At 47.3% G+C, this 20,877-nt stretch overlaps 1 protein-coding gene across 1 annotated transcript in view; it reads left to right on the forward strand.

The window, feature by feature from the left end:
- The first annotated feature begins 6,147 nt into the window (after positions 1–6,147).
- The window catches only part of LOC142764914 (protein Skeletor, isoforms B/C-like), a 60,537-nt gene continuing 45,807 nt past the window's right edge, over positions 6,148–20,877 (forward strand). The window contains exons 1-2 of the mRNA XM_075865452.1: positions 6,148–6,744; positions 10,983–11,117. Coding sequence (XP_075721567.1) covers positions 6,693–6,744; positions 10,983–11,117 — 187 coding nt within the window. The 5' untranslated portion in view covers positions 6,148–6,692. The remainder of the gene's footprint in view (positions 6,745–10,982; positions 11,118–20,877) is intronic.

Below are 20,877 nucleotides of genomic sequence, written 5' to 3' on the forward strand. Positions count from 1 at the left end.
CTCCTGCTTCGCGAGCTTCGAGCCACGCGCAGATGTTGATGATGATACTGATGAACTCGCACATGAAACACGACGCGCGCGCGTGCTCTCCCCTTTGTTTTTTTCTGTTTCTATAGCTGTTTTTTATTTAGTTGTAGCGTAAGAACATGGAAGGGTCGGTTAAATTATAGCCACCTATTCCAACTACAACAATAATGAAGACGCACAAAAACATGTGAAATCAAGAAACAATAAAGCCACAAGGAAAGAAAATTAAAGCGGCGTCTATCTGTAGGGGTGCCAAGCTTGAAGAAATTACGGAGCTGGGCAACCTTCTTTGTTGCTCTTAATTCGGTTTTCTGTTTATTTTCGCTATTATTATTTATATTCATTTATTCATCTCTCTTTATCTCTTTTTCTATCTCATTCTGTCTATTTTTTATCCATTTCGTTTTCTTTCTCTTTCTATTTTATGACGGCTTTCTTCATTTTTTTTTCATCTTTAAGTCATTTTTCTCTTTGTTACACTAAGTGATCATCACCAAGGCACTCAAAGTACGAGAGGACAGATACTTCTCCTTGGCGTGAGCACAAGCCACTATGCTACACATTAAGCGTTGCGCCAACCGACGACGGCAACACGACAGCAGACGACGCCCCCCTTAAGGGCTCCCTCCGCACATTAAAAAGCTTAAGCCGTGTCAACGCCGAGCGCACCACTGCTCCTTCGCACCCCATAAGGGTTGCGAAGCAGCTTCGGGAAGATGGTCTATAGTTTTTTTACGCTGTGACCTATACATAACAGGGCCACTAATGCGTGTGGAGCTCGCACAGAGACAGTTGTAGTACATCAGAGTATGAATCCTTGAAACAGTGGCACACACTGGCAATGTGGGACTGGCCAAGAGCTACCACATGAGTTAAGAAGCCCTTCCCAGTGCCTTTCCTTGTGGTGGCGTTGCCGATTGACCGCCGTCATGGAGCAAGAAATATTCGTTCCTCCATGATAGCGGTGCACAGGTGAGGCTCTCTCAGACTCGTCATCATCGTCATCATCACCGTTTCTCATGCACTGAGAAAGGCCGTGCTTTGATTTGTGCGCGTGCACTCGTAACACAGAAGAAGAGAAAGAGAAACGCTCACTCGGAGGCTTTCGGAGTACTTTCAGTACTGGAGTGCGCTCGCACGCTTGCTTGCTCTGGGGGTTTGGCTGAAATCTGAGTAGCCTCTACTGAATTTCTTCTTGGATAGGCGTATCTAAAGCCTTAGCATTGATTAGCTAGTACCCTTCTGGCTAGTCAATCCAGACAGATGCCGCTTTCTTCGCCTGGACCAGGGACTTATCTCTGGTCTGCTTCTCTTTCACCGCAGGAGCTACCAGTGGACCAGTTCCTACGCAATGGCGTCGCTTCCGTTCCTGTGGCCCTAGTCCCAAGCAACGACGGAGTCATTAAGATGAAAAACCCTAAAGTGATCCAGTCGGAACTCAAAGCAGCGACAACTCACTATCACACCATCACAGAGGTCCGGCAGTTTGGCAAGGGAGGCATTGTCTGCTTTTCTCCTGACCAGCTCTGTGTCAAAGACTTACTTAAATGCTCGATGTTCGCTACCAATCCGGTGAGCGCCTTCATTCCTCCTCACCTAGCATGCGTCAGAGGTATTGTCCGAGGCGTAGACATCAACATGACTCCAGCTGAGGTCCTAGAGATGTTCTCTGAGGCAGGTGCTATTGCAGTTTATAGATGCTCACGAGTTGTAGAACAGACAAAGATCCCTACTGAGTCTGTAATTGTCACATTTGCCGGGTCGATTCGCCCCACTGAAATCAAGGCGTGGCCTTTAATATTCAGAGTCGAACAACTGTCACCTCGTCCCCTCCAGTGTCAGAAATGTTGGCGCTATGGACACACTTTAAAAGGATGTAGGTCAGCTCCCAGATGCCGAAAATGTGGTGAGGCACATACTGCAAATGAATGCAATTGTACTGAAGAAAAGTGTTGTCTTTGTCATGAGCAGCACTGCGCAGATAACGCTAATTGCTCAGCCAAAGCGCGGGAGACTCAAATTATGGAAATTGTTGATCGCAGACGCTGTTCTCGAAAAGACGCCATCGCTGAAATTCAGGCAAGAACCCAGGGATATGCTGGTGTTGCAGCCCGACATAATGCAACTTTAGAAGCTTCTCTTTCAGTGTCCATTGCAGACATGATTGAAAAAGCGATGGAGAAAGCTATAGATCGCCTGGCCACCACCCTTTGTGACTCCTTATCTCATATTGTAGCCACTCAGTTGACGCAAATATATGGGACACCAAGAGATATGAAGGATACTTCCCAAGACAACGTAACTCTCCCACCAAGTGAAGCAGACGCAGAGTCATCTCCTTCAGGGGTACAGGCTGCAGGGCCCTCTTGTACAGACAACCAGAGGATAGGTGAAGACATACTAGAGGATGATCAGGATTATGATGATATGGACATGGACATCAAATCCCTAAAGCGCACTCGATCCCCTGTCTCCAAAAATACTGGCTCTTCAAAACATTCAAAAAACAAAAAATACCAGAAGGAGAACCTATCGAAGAGCGATTTTCTTAAAGACAGCATTTTAGATAAGGTAGTTGCCGAAACAATTCTGTCAAAATGATAGGTTCTATCAAAATTCTTCATTGGAACTGCCGATCTATTCATTCAGCTAGTACAGATTTATTGTATTTATCTTGTAAATTCAATCCAGACATTATTGCACTGCAAGAAACGTGGCTGTCAGCACATAATTCGTTTTACCTACCTAATTTCCGGTCTTTTCGCCTGGATCGCCCATCCAAAGGTGGAGGTTTAGCGTTCTTTGTCAATAATAAAATTAGTTCAAAGATCAAAACTTCGTACAAAAGTATATCCCCCGAATGTGAAATTTTCGCTTTAGACATCACCTTGCCTGGATGCTCTCCCTTCTCTCTGGTAAATCTTTACTTTCCTCTGGGTGTACAAGACACGCGATGTTTAGACATGGCTGTTAGTTCGTGGTGCACAGAAAAAATTATGGTTGGAGATTTTAATTCTCACCACACTAGTTGGGGTTTTAGGACTGATCAATGTGGACAACGCTTGTGGGACTGGTCTATAGACCATAATTTATCATGCCTCAACGCTAGAACTCCCACATTTATCCGAGACCGATCCCGCTCTGCCTTAGATTTGAGTTTTATAAGCTCGGGTATTTCTAGCGTATCTTGGACTACTCTAGACTGCGCCACCAACAGTGACCACTTACCAGTACTGTTTGAAATTTCTTGCCCCATTATTCCATCTTACTCCCAAGCTCGAACCTTTATCAATTATTCCAAATTTAAAAATGACCTAGAAGTTGCTTTGACTACCCCCACTGAAGACAACGATGAAAATAAAGCCATGAAATTAAGTGCGGTAATTAAAAGAACGTTCAAAAAAGCAGAATTTTCTATTGAGTCTGATACGAGAAAGCCTTGTAGCCAGTGGTGGAATTCTGAGTGCTCTCGTGATCATAGACGACGACAAGCGGCTTGGAAGCAGCTAATTCATAATCAGTCCCCCAAAAATTGGGCAGATTACAAGTTTATTGCTGCTACATTTAAGCGCACCGTGGCTAAAGCTAAAGAAGACTATGACAAAAAACATTTCGACTTTCTTTCCAAACCTAGAAATAAGAAAGCGTTATTCCGATATATGAGATCGCGCAAAATTCTGCCGTCTCTAGCTAACTCTGATTATGACAGGTTATCGACGGAAGAAATGACTAATTCGTTAGAGGCAATCGGAAGAGGTTTAGCTAACAGATTTTCGTCGACTTTGACAATCAACTGGCAAAAGTCCTCTATAAAGACTGACTACGAAAAAGTGACATTGTCCGAAATGTCAAGCGTAATTAGAAACTTACCCTCTTCGGCTCCTGGTCCTGACGGTATAACAGTTCCTATGATTAAAATTTTATTCCAGATATCACCCGGCGACGTCCTCAACCTTATAAACTATTCCTTAAGCAATGCCTGGATACCACATGACTGGAAAATAGCTAGAGTGATTCCCATATTAAAAAAACAAGGGTCAGGTTTTAACATTGACAACATCAGACCAATCTCTCTAACATCTCACCTGATCAAAATTATAGAGAGAGTTCTCAATAATAGAATAAAAGGTTGGATGGCTGACAAGCTAATATTGAAACCATTTCAAATAGGTTTTCGTAGCGAATGCTCAATTTGGTGTGCTCATGCCGACTTAGAGAGCCGAATACAGCTTGCCCGAAAAAGACGACAATACGCGGTACTAGTAACACTAGACATAGCTAAAGCTTATGATAGCGTTGAGCACTCAATTTTATTGAATTCTTTACACGAATGTGACTTTCCGCGTTATATTGTTGATTGGGTGGCAGAGTTTCTAAAATCGAGAGAATTTTATTGTGCAAAGGATGGATGTCACTCATCTAAATTCAAACAGCAACGTGGAGTACCTCAAGGGGCGGTCCTATCTCCGCTGTTATTCAATGTGTTGATGAGCTCAATTCCCATTGAACGAGATATCACTGTCTACATTTATGCAGACGACATTGCATTTTTCGTTGCAGATAGTGACATTTATTCTTTGCATCAAAAATTGCAAAAGTACATGTATTCTCTTGAAATTTGGCTGCATTCAATTTCATTGTCTCTAAACATAAGTAAAAGTGCGCTCCTGGTGTTCCCTATAGCAGATTCTATTCAAATTTCAGTACTTTATAATCAGGAACCGATTCCACAAGTAGAGTCTATCAAATATTTGGGCATTATTTATAACGAGAAACTTAACTGGAGCCCTCACATAGACTATAACGTGGCAAAGGCACAACGAGCTTCAGGCTTATTGCGAAGGTTGAGCAACAGAAAATATGGGTTACGTAGACACACATTATTAATGATATATAAAATGTACATGCGCCCAATACTCGAATTTGGATGTATATTATTTTCGGGTGGCCCTACGTACAAAATTAAACCGTTAGTTCTATTAGAGCGAGAAGCGTTACGGTTGTGTTTGCGACTCCCCAGGTATGTCTCTATTAATGTACTATATCAGGAAGCTCGCATACCAACTATTCTTTGCCGATTCCGTATCTTAACAGTACAAACATACTTGAAATTTTACGGCTTATCAGCGAGACGGTCTGCATATGCCTTTATTAGTGACCCCGACGCCTTCTTCCTCGCTCACTGGCCACGCTTTCGTACTCCCCAGATTATTTTTGTACAAAAGAAACTTGAAAGCATAAAGGTGGATATCAGATCGGTAATTGGAACCAAAGCATTAAATCACAATATTACGATAGAATGTGATGAAATTTTTCCCCCACTATCTAAGTTTCAATCTTCGAGTTACTTAAATGACAGGTTAGAAGACTACATAGCTCATGCGGAAATAAAGAACATAATAGCCACAGACGCTTCTGTGAATAAAGAAAAGGCAGCAGTAGGAATCGTCTCAGATTACCTCGGTTGGTCATTCTCGGTAAGACTACCAGACTTCACTCCGGTTTTCGAAGCTGAGCTCCTGGCTATTATTTTAGCGCTACGAAAACTTCCTTCAAACGAAGAGAGTGCAATGATAATTACTGATTCTCTTTCGCTGTGTACTACTCTCACAGCTTCAGAACAATCAAGAGCTCTAGCGACATTACAAACATTAGTTCCACCTCATGTGAAGTTCCTGAAGTTAGTCTGGGTCCCGGGACACTGTGGCATACGGTTGAATGAAATAGCCGATTCACTATCTCGAGCCACACTTGATGGCCCTGTGATCTCGGTACTACCAGAATCGGAACACATAGTGTCGATCAGATATAGAAAATGGGCTATTTATACGGATATTATGGAAAATATTACTAAATATACGGACTATCAGCACCTAACATACCCCTGGAAACCTCAGTGGAGTCAATCTAAAAAGTTAGAAGTTATTTTAACCAAATTTCGATGTCGTGTCCCTCCATTAAACTTTTACTTGCACAGAGCTGGTCTGGCGATATCCCCCCTGTGTCCATTCTGTGAAGAAACGGAAACAATAGAGCATTACTTTATAACATGTAAAAACTATTCATTAATTAGGAAAAGACTTTTAATTGTTCCGTTTCAAGCAGTAGGTTTAAATTTAACTGCAGATAATGTTCTAAGTTTCGGTGCCTTTAGCTTGGGACATTGCCACAGGAGCGTATTCGATGCTGTATGCAATTTCATTCGAGAATCAAAGCGCATGTCATAATAATGCCAGCTTAAATATATTTCTGAAGACACTTGTCTAATTTTGAATGAAATTTGCATATTCATTTGATTGTGACCGGGTGAGATAAGCTCGATTGTCTGGTCTACTCAAAATTTCTGTCTTCCACTGTAGTATTACCTCACCTTTTCTCTTCTTGATTCAATCTTCAATTATTTGTTTAGTTTATTATTCCTTTTTAGTTAATTATTATTTTCTATTACATCATTAGTTTTTTCATTAAGGATAAACCTTTTAATATATCTCATATAGGATACTTCTAGATTTCATGGCCAATCCCCCATAGTGGGTATGTGCCAGTGCGAAGGGGCAACAACAACAACAACAACTCGGAGGCTTTGGAACGTTGTTAAAAGCGTTCATTGAATATTCTTCAGCTTTCGTGCATCCAACTCCTCGACATCGACGCTGCGCTGAAGCATGGTTCGTCACCTGGTTTCCGCGCTTCTACTGGCGTTCATCGACATGCAAGGTGGCATTTTTCAATGTTACGTTCACGCTTTCTCCCGTGGATCGCAGTTAACTGTAATGGGGATAGCATCAAGTTGTACGCCAAAATACTCCGCAGCTGCGTGAGAAGCAGGTTAGGGGCAACCAGGCGTGCCAGACACAATCTGGCACAGTTAATACTCGAGGGCCCGCGGCACCACTAAAACGGCAAAACAAAAAGAGGGGGGGGCAAGGGTTCGTTGCATGCCCCCCCCCCCCCGTCCCTATTCTGTCAATGTATGGGGCAAACTTCGCACCTTGCACCACCTCCCTCCTTCCGAGTCGCAGCATCCCCCTTTCTACTATTACGGTGTATGGGACTCACAATGCACCCCCCTCTTTCACCCTCCGCCCCCCCCCCCGCGGGTGCACGCCCATGCCAAGCCCGCAACGAACGTGCGTACAAACCCTCTAGCCGAGACGTGAGAGGTCATCACACGGGAACTATATAGAAGACCAATGAGCACTGGTCGCAAGGACCCAGGAAGTGATTGCAGTCAGAGAATTTCGAGAATGATGGACCCTCCCAAACAGGATGACCCTAAGCAAACAATCTCGCGAATAGTGTTTCGGAACGTTATTCATCATCGAGGTACCTACCTTAACAAGAAAAAAAATCCACTAAAACATGGACAAAGAAAAAACTGAGACAGAAGCTGAGACAGTCGACACACAGGTGAGAGCCGCCTCTGTTTTTGCTGTGTCTGCTTCTGCCTCTCAGTTTTAACTGTTATTAGCGGCTCCTATTTGCTGTTATTTTCGTTGCATTTTTTTACTCACCTTTGAATGTTGTTGCCGTTTTCTGGTTTAAATTTTGGCTTCAGAGGTACAGGTACTACTGCTTAAGAGAAGAAAAATGGTTTTTTTGTTGTTGTTGTTGTTTGCTTATGCGCAGCACACTTCGCCTGCCATCTATACTGACGTGCCGCTTGGAGAAAAAAAAACAATACTTTTCATTCCCTTTCTGTTCAAGTAAAACCATTGTGATCTCCTTAAAATTTGCAAACATCTTCGTTGATTTTTCTTCATTCGTTTTTCATTTCTTCAGCAGTTCCTAATTTGTAATTCATTAAATATGCGTTCAACCACCTATACCACATCGCGGTCTTTCGACGCAATGTATATAGACATGATTTCTTGCTAACTTTTACTTCTTGACATTATCATGAAGGTCATGATCCTTGCTGCTTTTGTGCTGTGTACACATGTACGGCCATCGGCATCTTTAACACCAACACTTTGACGCGTGGCCAGGGCTAGTTTGATTGATGCCAGCCATGAAGTGCTGGGAACTTTTGCCGAGACAATACCTCGGTAGGCTTGGATAGTATGCCGGCATATATGGTTAGCATCATGGCAAGAGAACCCGAACGTACGTGGTGTCAGCTTCGATCAAACTGCTGCAGGACACGTCGCGAAGCATTCGTGGTAAAGGTGCTGACGGCTGTACGTAAGTTTCTTCAATAAAGACACTCGGAAGTTAGCGCCAGTACCGTCACTCCCTCCGCGTGTTGCTTCCCGCTACAATAATTTTCAAGGGGGAAACTCCTTAGGTCCACACCCCACCATCGCCGGGCAAGCGTGCCGATCAAAGTTACAGGTGCGCGCTCGCGCTGCGCAGAGCACGCCCCACACACACTCGCTCAATCTTACCTGTCACCGAGCGCAGCCAGCGCTCTCCGCACCCGCTCCCCACGCTACCCTGACAGCTTCATGAAAGCCAGCAGGGATATCAGTCGCGTAGTGGTTTGCGTCCCATTTTAAAGGATTTTCTCTCATCAGTTGTATTCTTAGATGGAACTGCTAGTTTTTCTTCGCGGGTCATAAAGAAACTTGCTCAAGAAAACATTTTGCTAAGCTATACAATCAATACACTCACACGACCACTGTACTGGCATATATCGCCGCTTACTTGAGAGTCGTCATTCGGTGTCTTTCGTGATCGGCAGCGCTGTGCTATCTATGCCTTATGATGATACGGAACCCATTTCGACAGGAATATCACATCTGTCTTCAGTATGCGACCCAGAAAAATGAAACCGAATGTTTTGCTCTGTTTTTCAAAGAGGGTGCTTCTTGCAGTGTGGCATAGTGTAAGAAATTTTTAAAAAAGCAGCGTAGAGTGGGTGACGGAGATTAGGGAAGTGATAGGTTAAAATTCTGTGGACATACGCTTTTTTTCACGAATTTACTCTTTCTTTAAATTCAATTGATGTTTTTAGAGTATACTGCAATGGCGGTTACGTCGAGTCCCAATCTCCATGTTCTGACGAGGCGTTAGATGTTGTCGCTATTCTATGCTTCAACGCTGCCTCTTTTGTTGTTTAAGAAACCAAAAGTGGACAATTTCCAGAACTTTGTTTACTTAACACTGAAAAATTCCTTAAATTAACTGGCACTTGAGCGTGATCTGGGGAGATTGGGCTCAAAGGCTTAAAATTACGAGGCAATAATATATCGCTGTGCGTCGCCAGCCAGATTCCAAGCGTGTCTTGACTCCATCTGCTAAGACGAAGATTCCGACTTGTTCATGCTACGTCGGCGCGGTAGTTCTAAGCATTGGGAGCTTCAGCTGAGTAGCAGAAAGTTCGAACTATCTTTTACTCTGCCTTCAAGAAAATAGTATTTTTCGTGGCTAACTCTGCACTACTCCCCCACGGTGTAAACGAACTCCGGCGAGAGTATACAGAGTTGCTCTGATCTTGCAGTGCTCCCTTCCACATATAAATTAATGACAATACACAGTGTTTTACGTACCAGAACTGCGATATGATATTTTATAAGGCACGTCGTGGTGCAGAGCTCAGGCCCTTTTGACCAACTGGTGTTTTAGAGACAAAGATTTTCGCTGGGGACTTGTCTCCCGTTGGCGCCATAGCTGATAAAATTCTCATTGCTCCAGCTAAAGGCGCAACCATGCTCTCTCCGGTGATTTCAAAAGCACTGACTAGAAGGCACGCCTCCGCTCAAGGCGGCGCACTCTCGGCACGTGCTTTCGTTATGAATACCGATGAAAGACGAGGTGGTGGCGGAGTAGAGGGCTCGCCAAAGCGGCTGCAGTGCGGGCTCACCGTCAAGACTCTGAAGTGAGAGCTCGCGAAACGGAAGGTACAGGGGCTCGTCGACAAGCAGACCCGAAGCTGAGGGCCCATGAGGCCGGAGCAAGACTTTAGCACCGGCAGCGGGCCCAAGCCACCACCGATTCAGAGGCGGCGAGGGCCCGCGCAGCCGAAGTGAAACAGGCGCAAAGAGACGCGGACCCGGAGCTTAGAGCCCACGATGCCAAAGTGAGACAGAAGCGCGGAGACAAGCAGGTCGTGTTCCTGTGTCACGTCCTTGTATGATGACTGAGAGGCAAAATGTACGGAGGATTCACGGTTTACCAAACTTCCACCGGAGCTTCACCCACTCATCATCATTTACTTCGTGGATATACATTTATTTTTTTAAGTGCGATGATATCACATACCTAACGGGTATGTAGCAGTTCGCTACCATGGAAATGCAATCGACTCAGCCGGCATCGAAGACGCGACATGAGTCGGCAGCCGAGCAGCGCAACGATTTTAATATGCTCCCGAACCTAGCGCCTTTCACCATTGCTTGGTTAGTAGTATTCACAGTATTTTACACAACTTTATGAGCCATATACCCTCATGAGTTATATGAGCTATATACCGTATACGATTAGTCAGAATAAACTTACAGCATAGAAATTGGCCTGCTTCACGGCAGCCTCACCTTTCAATCATGACCCGCCATTGTGGCCCAGTGGTTACGGTGGTTGGCTGCTGAGCCGCAGGTAGCGGGATGAACTCTAGGTGGCGGTGGCCACATTTTGGATGGCAAACGAAATAACTTGAGGCTCGTGTGCTTACAGTTAGGCGCACATCAAAAGAACGCCGGCTGATCGAAATTTCCGGAGACCTCCACTACAGCATCTCCCATAATCATATGGTTGTTTTGGGACGTGAAACTCTAATAATTAAAGTTATTGTCTCGTATTCGAGGTTTTCGGACGTTATAGTCCCGATAATATTATTAATAATAATATTGTGAGGTTTGTGGTATATTTGTTTCCATTTTCAGTTGTTATACTGCTGCGAGTTCTCCTGCTTTTACCTAGAGCACATTTCATGTTAGCCATCTCGTTTTGTTATAACAATCGGCGAAGTCTGTTCTAATTGGTTGTGGATTCCATCTTTTACGTCATATTCGCAGGCGTTATGGCAGTCTACTACGGCCCGTCCATCGGTGCAATTACGACGTTTAAGCACGGTGTCTCCGGCAATGTGTTCGCCGCCACTGAGATGAGCATCATTATATCGGACCTGACATACGACGGTACAGGACCAGGTAGGCACCCGCTCCTTTGTACTGGGCGAAAATGTGGGCACGCCTCCCATCAAGAGGCCCGTCGAAAAAAAATTGCCACGTATCTTAGTGTTGCGTTGCAAAGGACATCGAAAGATTTCTGTCTGGGGGTGCTGCATGAGACATGGCGCCATCTGGCAATACAGTGAAGAAGCTAAAGTTTATTTAGAGCGCGTAGCCACTGGTAGCTGGCAGCAGCAGGTCTTTTCGTGAGAGCACCTGAACTCTTTAGAGAAGCGCAGGAAACGCCTGCCTTATTCGTTCATTGCGTCGCCGATTGTCAGCGCAGCGTAATTGGAACTTCCGTATCTAAAATTACGCGTCTATGCATTTTAAACGCAGTGCATAAGTCTTACGTCTTTATGCTGCATCTCAAATATGCTTAATATTTTCCTGTTGATTGAAAATGTTCACAAGTATGAAAGAAGGCAACAGACCATGATAAGAGGGCTTTGAGCGTGGGCTTATTTCTTCAGATGGCTCATAAGTTTAAGAGACACCAACAGTTACGTCGGAGTTAACCTTATGTGTTTCCTTGCCGCTGCTGTTGGCCAACAGATCGAGTTTAGTGTTAAATTATTCCAAGAAATATAAAAAACCACGCAATCTTGCGACGTGGCAAACTACTACCACCGGAAGATACCACATATAAAATCACCGCTGCTGGGTATCGCATCTTAACTGCAGTTTCGCGCTTGGATTTAAATATAAGCCCGTTAATTTGGTTTTATTGCGATAGCAGTCTGTCTTGCAGCTTCGTCTGAACTGTCTGTTACATTAACACGGCTACCTTATTGCTTCTTTCACCTTGGTTATGTTGGAGTAAAGCCCAAACTCCATACGCGCGAAAATGCACGCGACAGCGACGAGCGGCGCTATGAGCGACGAAACAGGGCGTTCGCGCGACGTGTCGCGTGCTCGTTTTCGCGCGATCGCTCGGTTCTCCAGATTTGGAAACCGTCGCTCATCGCCCGGAAGTGCTGGGCTCAAGCAGCCAATAGCGAAAAACCGGAAAAGACGAAGACTACATAGGTGCACGTGACCCTGCCCGAGTCACGTATGCGCAACAAGAAATAACGCAATGTTTATTACGCATGCGCATATAAAGATGCTGCAAGGCAATAATAAACACTTTCCGTTCCATTACACAACAATATATTTTATTTTTAAATTGGAAACCGCTCGCTACGCGGCTTTCTTGGTGCGAGTTGACGGCCTCATGCCAGCAACAGTGGAATTCGCTCGCCGAAGCCGTCGCGTGAATGGAGTTTGCCTGCGCGAGTGACTGATCGCGCGACGCCGATCTACGTCGCGTCGCTCGTCGCTGTCGCGTGCATTTTCGCGCTTATGGAGTTTGGGCTTTAAGCTTGTGGTGTTTTATTGCTGCTGCAGTAAAAAATTCACACTTGGTGCTCACACCGTCTACCCTGCGGTAATATTTTTACGGAGAGAGCTTGTTCTGTTAGAGCTAATCTAGCAAACACTATACAGACCGCACCGGGTTGCAGCCCAACAGGGCAACTCGAGAGTCCAACCAAGAACAGCGTTGTCGTGTTTCTCCACTGAATGCCATCTCAGCGTCTGTGTCGTGGTGCATAGCTCCATACCCATGACGATATATCCATGCAACGCAGGTAGTTTTTAAATAAACAAACATGGACGCTCGATGTGCATTTTGCCGTTGGTGGCTCCCCAGCCATCAGTAGTAGTAGTAATAGACTTTTATTCAGCCAAATTTACAGGCCGAGCATTTCGACCGCCTGTGCGATCAGTCGACGCTGTTCTTCTTCCCCTTCGGCGCCGATCCAGTCGAGCCAGGAGGTGATGGAAAGGGATGGGGGAGGGTAATAGCTGGATTGCTGAGCAGTTGGGCAGTAAAACAGGCAGTGTGACAGGTCAGCGTATGGGGAGGGACAATTAGGACAGCAGGGGTTAGACCTATATTTATAAAGGAAAAGGCGAGAGGGGGTTATCAAGCAGTTCATTTGGATGTGCCGTAGAGTTCGAGCCTCGAGCGCCGTGAGTGATGGATGAGGGGGAGGGTAAAGACGCTTGTCGAGCCGGAGCTGGAGATATGCCTCCTTGATAGTGTGACGCAAGGAGATCTGCCCATCGTTATTCGCGGAGCTCTCACTGTCTTCCGAAGGTGTGGGCCAGGGAATGAACGGTGCCCGGTGCAATACCGGGTGTTCAAAATTAAGCTTTATGATTTTTTTAAAATTAGGCGCTCGAAGGCACGTGAGAACCACTTGTGCAAATAAGTTAAGCGGCCAGGGGGACAGAAAGTTAGATGATAATTATCGCTGTCAGCAGCCCAATTAACTAAAATTTAATAATTAACTTTTTACTGGCTGCGGTAAGTTGGCATGTTTATATTGAAAAAATGTAGGCAGTGGTGTTTGTACACAGTTTCAGTTGGAAGATTTTTTCTAGCACGCCTGTGTTCCGAGATATCCGGCTCCAAAGTTTAATTGTCTTTCGCACGATTACGCATGCAAGAGGGTGAGGGTCCGCGCAAAGCTCCTCCCTAAAGTGACGCATCTGTTGCGTGTGGTGTTTAGTGTGTGAAGAGGGTGGAAGCGTAGGCATAGGTGATAGCAATTACCCTTGCCCTCTTCGGCCGGCGAAATCAAAAATCGAAGAACGCTTGCAACCAGTGTCGTAACACGCAACTGCAGAGCCTCTAACGATAGTGGCAGATACCATGCCGAGATAATGGTGCGAGCGGAGAATCTGGATGCCAGTGCGCGTGCGTAATAATCACTAGAGAAGCATGCGTGGTCGTTGCCTGGGCTACGCGAATAGCGTGACTGCTGATGTCCGAGTACTGTAACTTTTATTGAAACAAGAGCAACAACTCCACCAATAATAACTGAAACAGTTTTATCCTTGCTAACGCATATTTCCTGCTGCTACATAAGCATATTTCGGTCATGCACAAATCTCATCGAAACTCTTCACCTCTCAAGACGTCAATGCCCCAAAAAGTGTTCAAAATGCCTGCCTTCGGCAGCAACGCAAAGCATGAACCGCTGTCGCGTCGACTCGATGACTCGGCGCAGTACTTCTGCAGGAATACTCGCACAGGCAGATGTTATCCTGTCCTTCATGTCATTAACATCGCTGGGCTCTGTTACGTAAACTCGATCTTTAACGTAGCCCCAAAGGAAAAAGTCGAGCGGAGAAAGGTCAGGTGATCTTGGTGGCCAAAACATCGCTCCTGCGCGCCCAATCCACTGTTGTGGAAAACGTCTGTCCAACCAGTTCTTCGCCCTGGTAGAAAAATGTGGTGGTGCTCCATCGTGCTGAAACCATACTTGGCGCAGGTCATTCAGGGAAAGACTGCAGACAAGATCATCAATGACAACACCTAATATTTCTTCTGTGTACATCTTTCCGTTCAAGTTGTCCTCAAAAAAGTGAGGTCCGATGATCCTGTCCCCGAGTATGCCGCACCACACATTCACACTCCAGCGAACTTGATGCTTGTGCTGCCTCAGCCAGTGTGGGTTTTCTTGTGCCCAATAATGGGCGTTGTGAAGATTAACACTTCCATTTCGGCAAAACCGAGCTTCATCAGTCCAAATTATTCTGTGCAAAAAGTCATTTTCTTGATCAGTTTTGATGAGGCCCCAATTGCAGAAGTCAACTCGCCTTTCAAAGTCCGCCTCATTTAGGTCCTGATGAAGGTAAACGTGATATGGATGGAACTTGTGCTTTCTTAAAACATTTGTGACTGTTCCGATGCTGCGACCGCACTGATCGGCAATCTGTCGGATGCTGAGCTCTGGCATCGAGGTTACGCACGCGACAACGTCGATTTCAAAGTCTTCATCGACGATTGCCTTCCTGGTCCGTCTCGGAAGGTGGACAGAGCCTGTTGTGCAGAAGCGTCGAAACAGGTTTGTGAAAGTGGGCCTTGTTGGAAGGGAACGGTGTGGGTGGCGAGACGCGTAAAGCTCCATTGCTAACGAAGCGTTGCCATTCATTTCAGCCATTGCAAGCACCACGTCTACTTTTACTTTGGTAGAATACCTCACGCCAGAAGCAGCCATATTAGCTCGAAAGGACTCCACGTGGATTTCCTTGGTAGACCTTCAATGCAGAGACGCTGTGCTCTAACCGGAGGCACCCTAGTGCAGGACGGTCCTGCTAACGCGTTCACAAGAAGATGTCTCAGTGTGATCTAAAGTCACGAAAAAACGTCGCGAAAAATGGTCTCCTGTTATCGCGTTCATCAGGATCATGCGTAAGGCTCATGGCGCACCGCGCTGTCACATTTTGATTTCGCCGGCCGAAGAGGGCAAGGGTAATTGCTATCACCTATGCCTACGCTTCCACCCTCTTCACACACTAAACACCACACGCAACAGATGCGTCACTTTAGGGAGGAGCTTTGCGCGGACCCTCACCCTCTTGCATGCGTAATCGTGCGAAAGACAATTAAACTTTGGAGCCGGATATCTCGGAACACAGGCGTGCTAGAAAAAATCTTCCAACTGAAACTGTGTACAAACACCACTGCCTACATTTTTTCAATATAAACATGCCAACTTACCGCAGCCAGTAAAAAGTTAATTATTAAATTTTAGTTAATTGGGCTGCTGACAGCGATAATTATCATCTAACTTTCTGTCCCCCTGGCCGCTTAACTTATTTGCACAAGTGGTTCTCACGTGCCTTCGAGCGCCTAATTTTAAAAAAATCATAAAGCTTAATTTTGAACACCCGGTATATCGCGGGCAAGCTGATGAGCTAGCTCATTGCCGTTAATACCCGAATGCCCAGGAACCCAGCGGAGGAAGACAGTGGAGGGTTGAAGAGCAGAGGCCGCTCGCTCGACCTTCTGTTGAAGAGCAGGGGGCAACGTGTTGTTCTGTATGTGACGGATGGCGGCGTGAGAGTCGCAGTAAATCGTGTACTCGGGGAGAGAAGGGAGGGAGGAAAATGACTGCATGGCGTGACTGCATACCTCGAGCGAAAGTACATTTGGCGGGTGTAAGTATGGCCCGCTGGTGTGCGTGTCAGGTGCCGAAAGGTGTGGATGATAGATAACGTAGCCACACGAGCCCCGAGGAGCCATGTATGAGGCATCTGTGTAGGCAACTCCCTGTGTAGAGAGAGGAGGAGAATGATGCTGTGCTGCCGCGTGACGCCGGCCGGCGTGAAGAACGGGAGACATATTGGATGGGAGGGGAAGGATGCGAAGGTTAGAAGCAGCGGTGCTAGCGGCAGAAGGCAAGGTGGGAACGGAAACGGGAATATGAGGGATACCAGCTTGGGCTAATAGCCATTGGCCTTGACGAGTGAGAGAAAGACGGGCTATCTGAGAGTCGTGGTGCAGAGAAATAAGAGAACGTAATGGATGGAAGAGGCCTGTGGCAAAGAGCTTAGTTGTAGAGGTAGTGAGAGGGAGGTTTAGAGCTGCCTTGTAGAGGCCTAATAGAGCTCTTTCGAGTGTGTTGAGTTGCGTTTCGGTGAAATGAACGTAGGGTACAAAGTACTAGAACTTGTTAAGGGCAAGCGCATGTGCAACCCGGCACGCATGGGCCTCGTGGAGCCCCGACTGCCGAGTGACAACGCGTCGCAGGAGGTGGGTCACCGAATGGCAAGTCCTCACAGCGTGATGTAGGGCCTGCGCGTTCTTTGTCGCGTGCAAAGGGAAGCCAAGAACTTTGCATTGCTGAACAGTGGGGATGAGAGAGCTAGAAAGATGTAGGGAGATGAGGGTATTGTGGGAGCGCTGGTACGCAGACCGGTTTAGCAAAAGTAGTTCACATTTCTCCGGTGCAGGGGACAGGCCAGCAGTAGCGAGAAAGGAAGCGATAAGGTCCAGGCCACGTTGAAAAGTATCCTGCACGTGGCCGGGACATCCAGACGTACACCAGAGAGTGATGTCGTCTGCATAAAAAATATGGTGGAGGTCAGGTATTTGGGACAGTTGGGAGGCAAGGGGGGCCATAGCCACATTAAATAGAGTAGGAGATAGTACGGCACCTTGAGGAGTGCCGCGGGTGAGGGAGTGTGGGTTAGACAAATGAGTATCGACTCTGAAGCGAGCAACTCGATTGGAAAGAAATGATCGGATGTAAGAATACATGCGGGAGCCACATGACAGGGAGGAGAGCTGAGCGAGTATGTGGTCATGACTCACGCCATCGAATGCCTTCCGTACATCGACGTTTACAAGCGCATGGATCTGACTACGAGAAAGTGAAAGAAAAGTATGCTGAAGAACAAGGAACATGTCCTGCGCACAAACGTGGCGTCGGAAGCCAATAAGAGAAGGAGGGAAAAACTCTTTCGCCTCAATAAAATCAGACAGTCGAGTCAAGGCCATTCGTTCAAGAGTCTTGCCAACGCATGACGTCAAAGAGATAGGGCGAAGGTTAGAGAGAGATGGAGGTTTGCCGGGCTTCGGAATCATGCAAATTAGAGATGATGTCCAAGAGCTTGGAAGACAGCCGCTGTTCCATGCTTCGTTGAATGTGTGTAAGAGAAATTCCTTCGCGTTGTCGGGGAGATTACGTAATATAGTATATGTTATCTCATCCTCACCGGGTGCCGAGCGGGTAGATTGAGTGGCTAAGGCAGCTTCCAGCTCCCTGAGCGTGAATGGGCGGTCCAGGTCTGGGTTAGCTTCGCCACAGTAATCTGGGTAGGAAGGTGTGAGGGGGGGTGGGAGATACAGAGATTTTAAACTTTCAAACACATCAGATGGAGTCCCTTGAGTGAGAGCTTTAGCTAGGGTGGGAGCAGCGGCAGGCTTGGTACCTAAGAGAGACCTAAACAGAGACCATGTAGAGCGCGAGTGCAGTGCGGAGTCAAGGCCGTCACACAGCGTGTTCCAACGAGAGTGCTCGAGAGAAGTGCCGTAAGCGATAATTTCAGCCCGCAGAGCATCAATTCGGAAGGAAAGTTGGAAGTTGTGTGGCTGCGAGCGGAGAGCGCGTTTCAAACGTTTATGACGTCGCCATAATCGGAGGAAGTGAGGATCAGGGTCAGGAATGGGGAGTTGAAAACGAGCGCGGCGACTACAGGATGTCATTGCTGCGGAGATCCGCGACGTCCAGTCGCCGTAAGTTTTAAATGAGTGAGACAAAAGGTTATTACGGAATGCTTCCCAGTCAGTGTGAGCGACTCGTTGTTTCCGCCTATTGTGGGAAAGAGGGGTGGTGATGTGTATGAGAAAGTGATCACTGAAAAAATTTTCAGCAGAGATTTGCCAGTGAAAAGGAAGGGAACTCCGAGAGAGCGTGAGATCGGGTGTAGTGGAACGCTGTGAAATAGTGCCCGCTCGCGTAGGGGTGTCAGGAGTATTAAGAAGGGTGAGATGGCGTTCCTGGGCGAGACAGTGTAGAAGTCGACCTGGTGTGAGTGTTTGGGGGTAACCCCAGAGCCTATAAGGAGCATTAAAGTCACCCCCAAGGAGGATATGGGTGGTCGATGGAAGGGAGTGCAGGAATTTGCCAAGAGCACTAAACAAAGAGGACGTGACAGGGGGGTTATAAAATGACATCAGAGCGAGAGAAATACGGGTAGATGGTTGGTAATAGACCACACCAACTAAATGTTTCAGGAGGGGGGAGGGTACGTCTAGTGGTTCAACGAGAACGTCATTGCGTACATAAATGGACGCAAGTGGCTTTCCCGTCGTAGCGTGATATGCACGGTAGCCTGGGACGGCAAGGGCCGCCCGAGTCTCCTGTATAAGGAGAAAATGGGGTAATGTTCGGCGGGTGAGAAGATATTGGTGGAGAGGGGTCCTATTATGACCAAAGTTGCGGCAGTTCCACTGCAAAATATCGAGGACCTTTTCACGCGCCATCTAGGTCTTTGGAGTAGAGGAAGCGCCTACGCGTGCGCGTTGCTTCTTTTTTGCCGGGGGAAGTGACTCCTGCAGGGAGTTAAGCATATAGGTGAAAGATTCCAGTTGCTTAGATTGGGTTTCGATGGTCGTAAGAATCCGGACAATTGAATTTTGTAGCTGGACCAAACGAGTGTGATGTGCAGTGGTGGTGGTTTCGACCATGTCGGCCAATTTGGTTACATGGGAGCTGGAGGTCGGGGCGGTGAGTGTGGTGAGTTGCTTATTTAGCTCCGTGAGTTGAGAGGTAAGAGAGGATGTGGTAGTTGCGAGTGTCTGTGTCAGTGCAAGTATTTTCTGTTGTAGCTCATCTGAGACGCGTTGTTGCTCGCGCTGGTTGCGCTCCAACATAGCCAGTCGCAGATCGAAGGAGCGGCTCTCGTTACTTGAAGTTGGTGAAGGTGTGTTTGATGAAGAAGTGCACATGGGTGGTGTTCGCTTAATTTTAGCGGCGTATGAGCCCGGGGGGGATGTTGCGGGAGGTGATAGGAGCTCATGCGCTGAAGAGGAGGGCGGCGAAGGCTGAGTGGCTCGGCGCATGGCTGTGCGACGGAGAAAAGCTGCTTTGGCGCAGTCGCGTTGCTTAGCTAGAAGGTAGGGGCAGGTGGAGTCGAGAGATGAGTGGGTGTTGACTTGGCAATGAATGCACCAGGGTTGGGTGCAAACGTGAGCATCGGGATCTGCCGGTAGAGGAGACGCACAGCGACGGCACTTGGCCGGAACGCTGTGTCGGGGGCATTGATGAGCACGGTGCCCTATAGCAAGGCACCGAGTGCAAGTAGGGGGCTTGGGTTTATGTGGACGGCATCGGAAAGAGACGCGTTTGAAGTACACAAAGCGAGGGATGATGGTTCCAGCAAATGTTATGAGGACGGATTCAGTGGAGCCCATCATACGTGCAGCGAGTATATCTGAAGTAAAGGATTCGAGGTCATGCAAGAGCTGAGATGTTGTGAAGTGACCACCGACGTTGTGTATGACGCCGAGACATGATATTGGAGGACTGAGGGCATAGGGCTTAATGGTGATCGGCTTACCATTAAGTTCCAGACTTGTGAGGGAGAGTAGGAGGTGGGCAGTGAGAGGTGAGTGCGTTTTCAGAAACACAAGGCTCTGAGCAGGTTTGGCTTGAAGGGTGACCTCCGCACTGGTCTTGGGAGAGAGATTTGCGGCGGCTGTGATGGTAGAAAGCAGGTCATAGAGAGGCAGTTTCGGCGTGAGTGTTCCGGGTGGAAGTTGGATTCCGACGGTGATGAGCTCGGAGCGGGGGCGGGCGGTCGAGGCAGGTTTTCGATTGGCACTAACGGTGTTCCAGCTGTCTTCAGGGGATGGCGTATTGTCTTCGTTGACTTGCGATGCCGTGAAGTCCATTTCCGTCGATAAGTCGTCAGCTGAAGTGATGGAAGGCAAAACTTCGGCGATGGAAGGAACGACGCTCGTCGAAACGCGCTTGTCGACAGACTCGGAATTTCCAATGGGTAGGCCAGACGCAGATAAGGTGGGGAGAGCAGCAGGCGTGGTTGATTGCAATGCCAACGCTGCATTACGGCTCTCGGGCTCCGGCGTTTGCGTGGCTATCAAGCTGAGAGTAGCAGAGACGCCACCAGCGTTGCACGTTGCTGGACCGTGCGCGCTGTTGAGGAACGCTGCCTGTTGCTGTATTGTTGTCGGCGCGGGGCTGGTGACATTGCCAGATGGTGACAGCGGAGGCACGGCTGCATCAGGCGTACGACCGGAGGAGGCTGGGCTTACCGAAAGGGCGTAAGTTGTCGTTGGTGTCGAGTGCTGCGCGGGACTCTGCATCGTGGAGGTGCAGGCGCGGCGCGTTAGGGTTAGCGTGGCGCCGCGCCGCTTCGTACTTTTGAAGGGGCCTGG

Source organism: Rhipicephalus microplus, chromosome 6 (assembly GCF_043290135.1).
Source record: "Rhipicephalus microplus isolate Deutch F79 chromosome 6, USDA_Rmic, whole genome shotgun sequence".
NCBI classification, from domain to species: domain Eukaryota; kingdom Metazoa; phylum Arthropoda; class Arachnida; order Ixodida; family Ixodidae; genus Rhipicephalus; species Rhipicephalus microplus.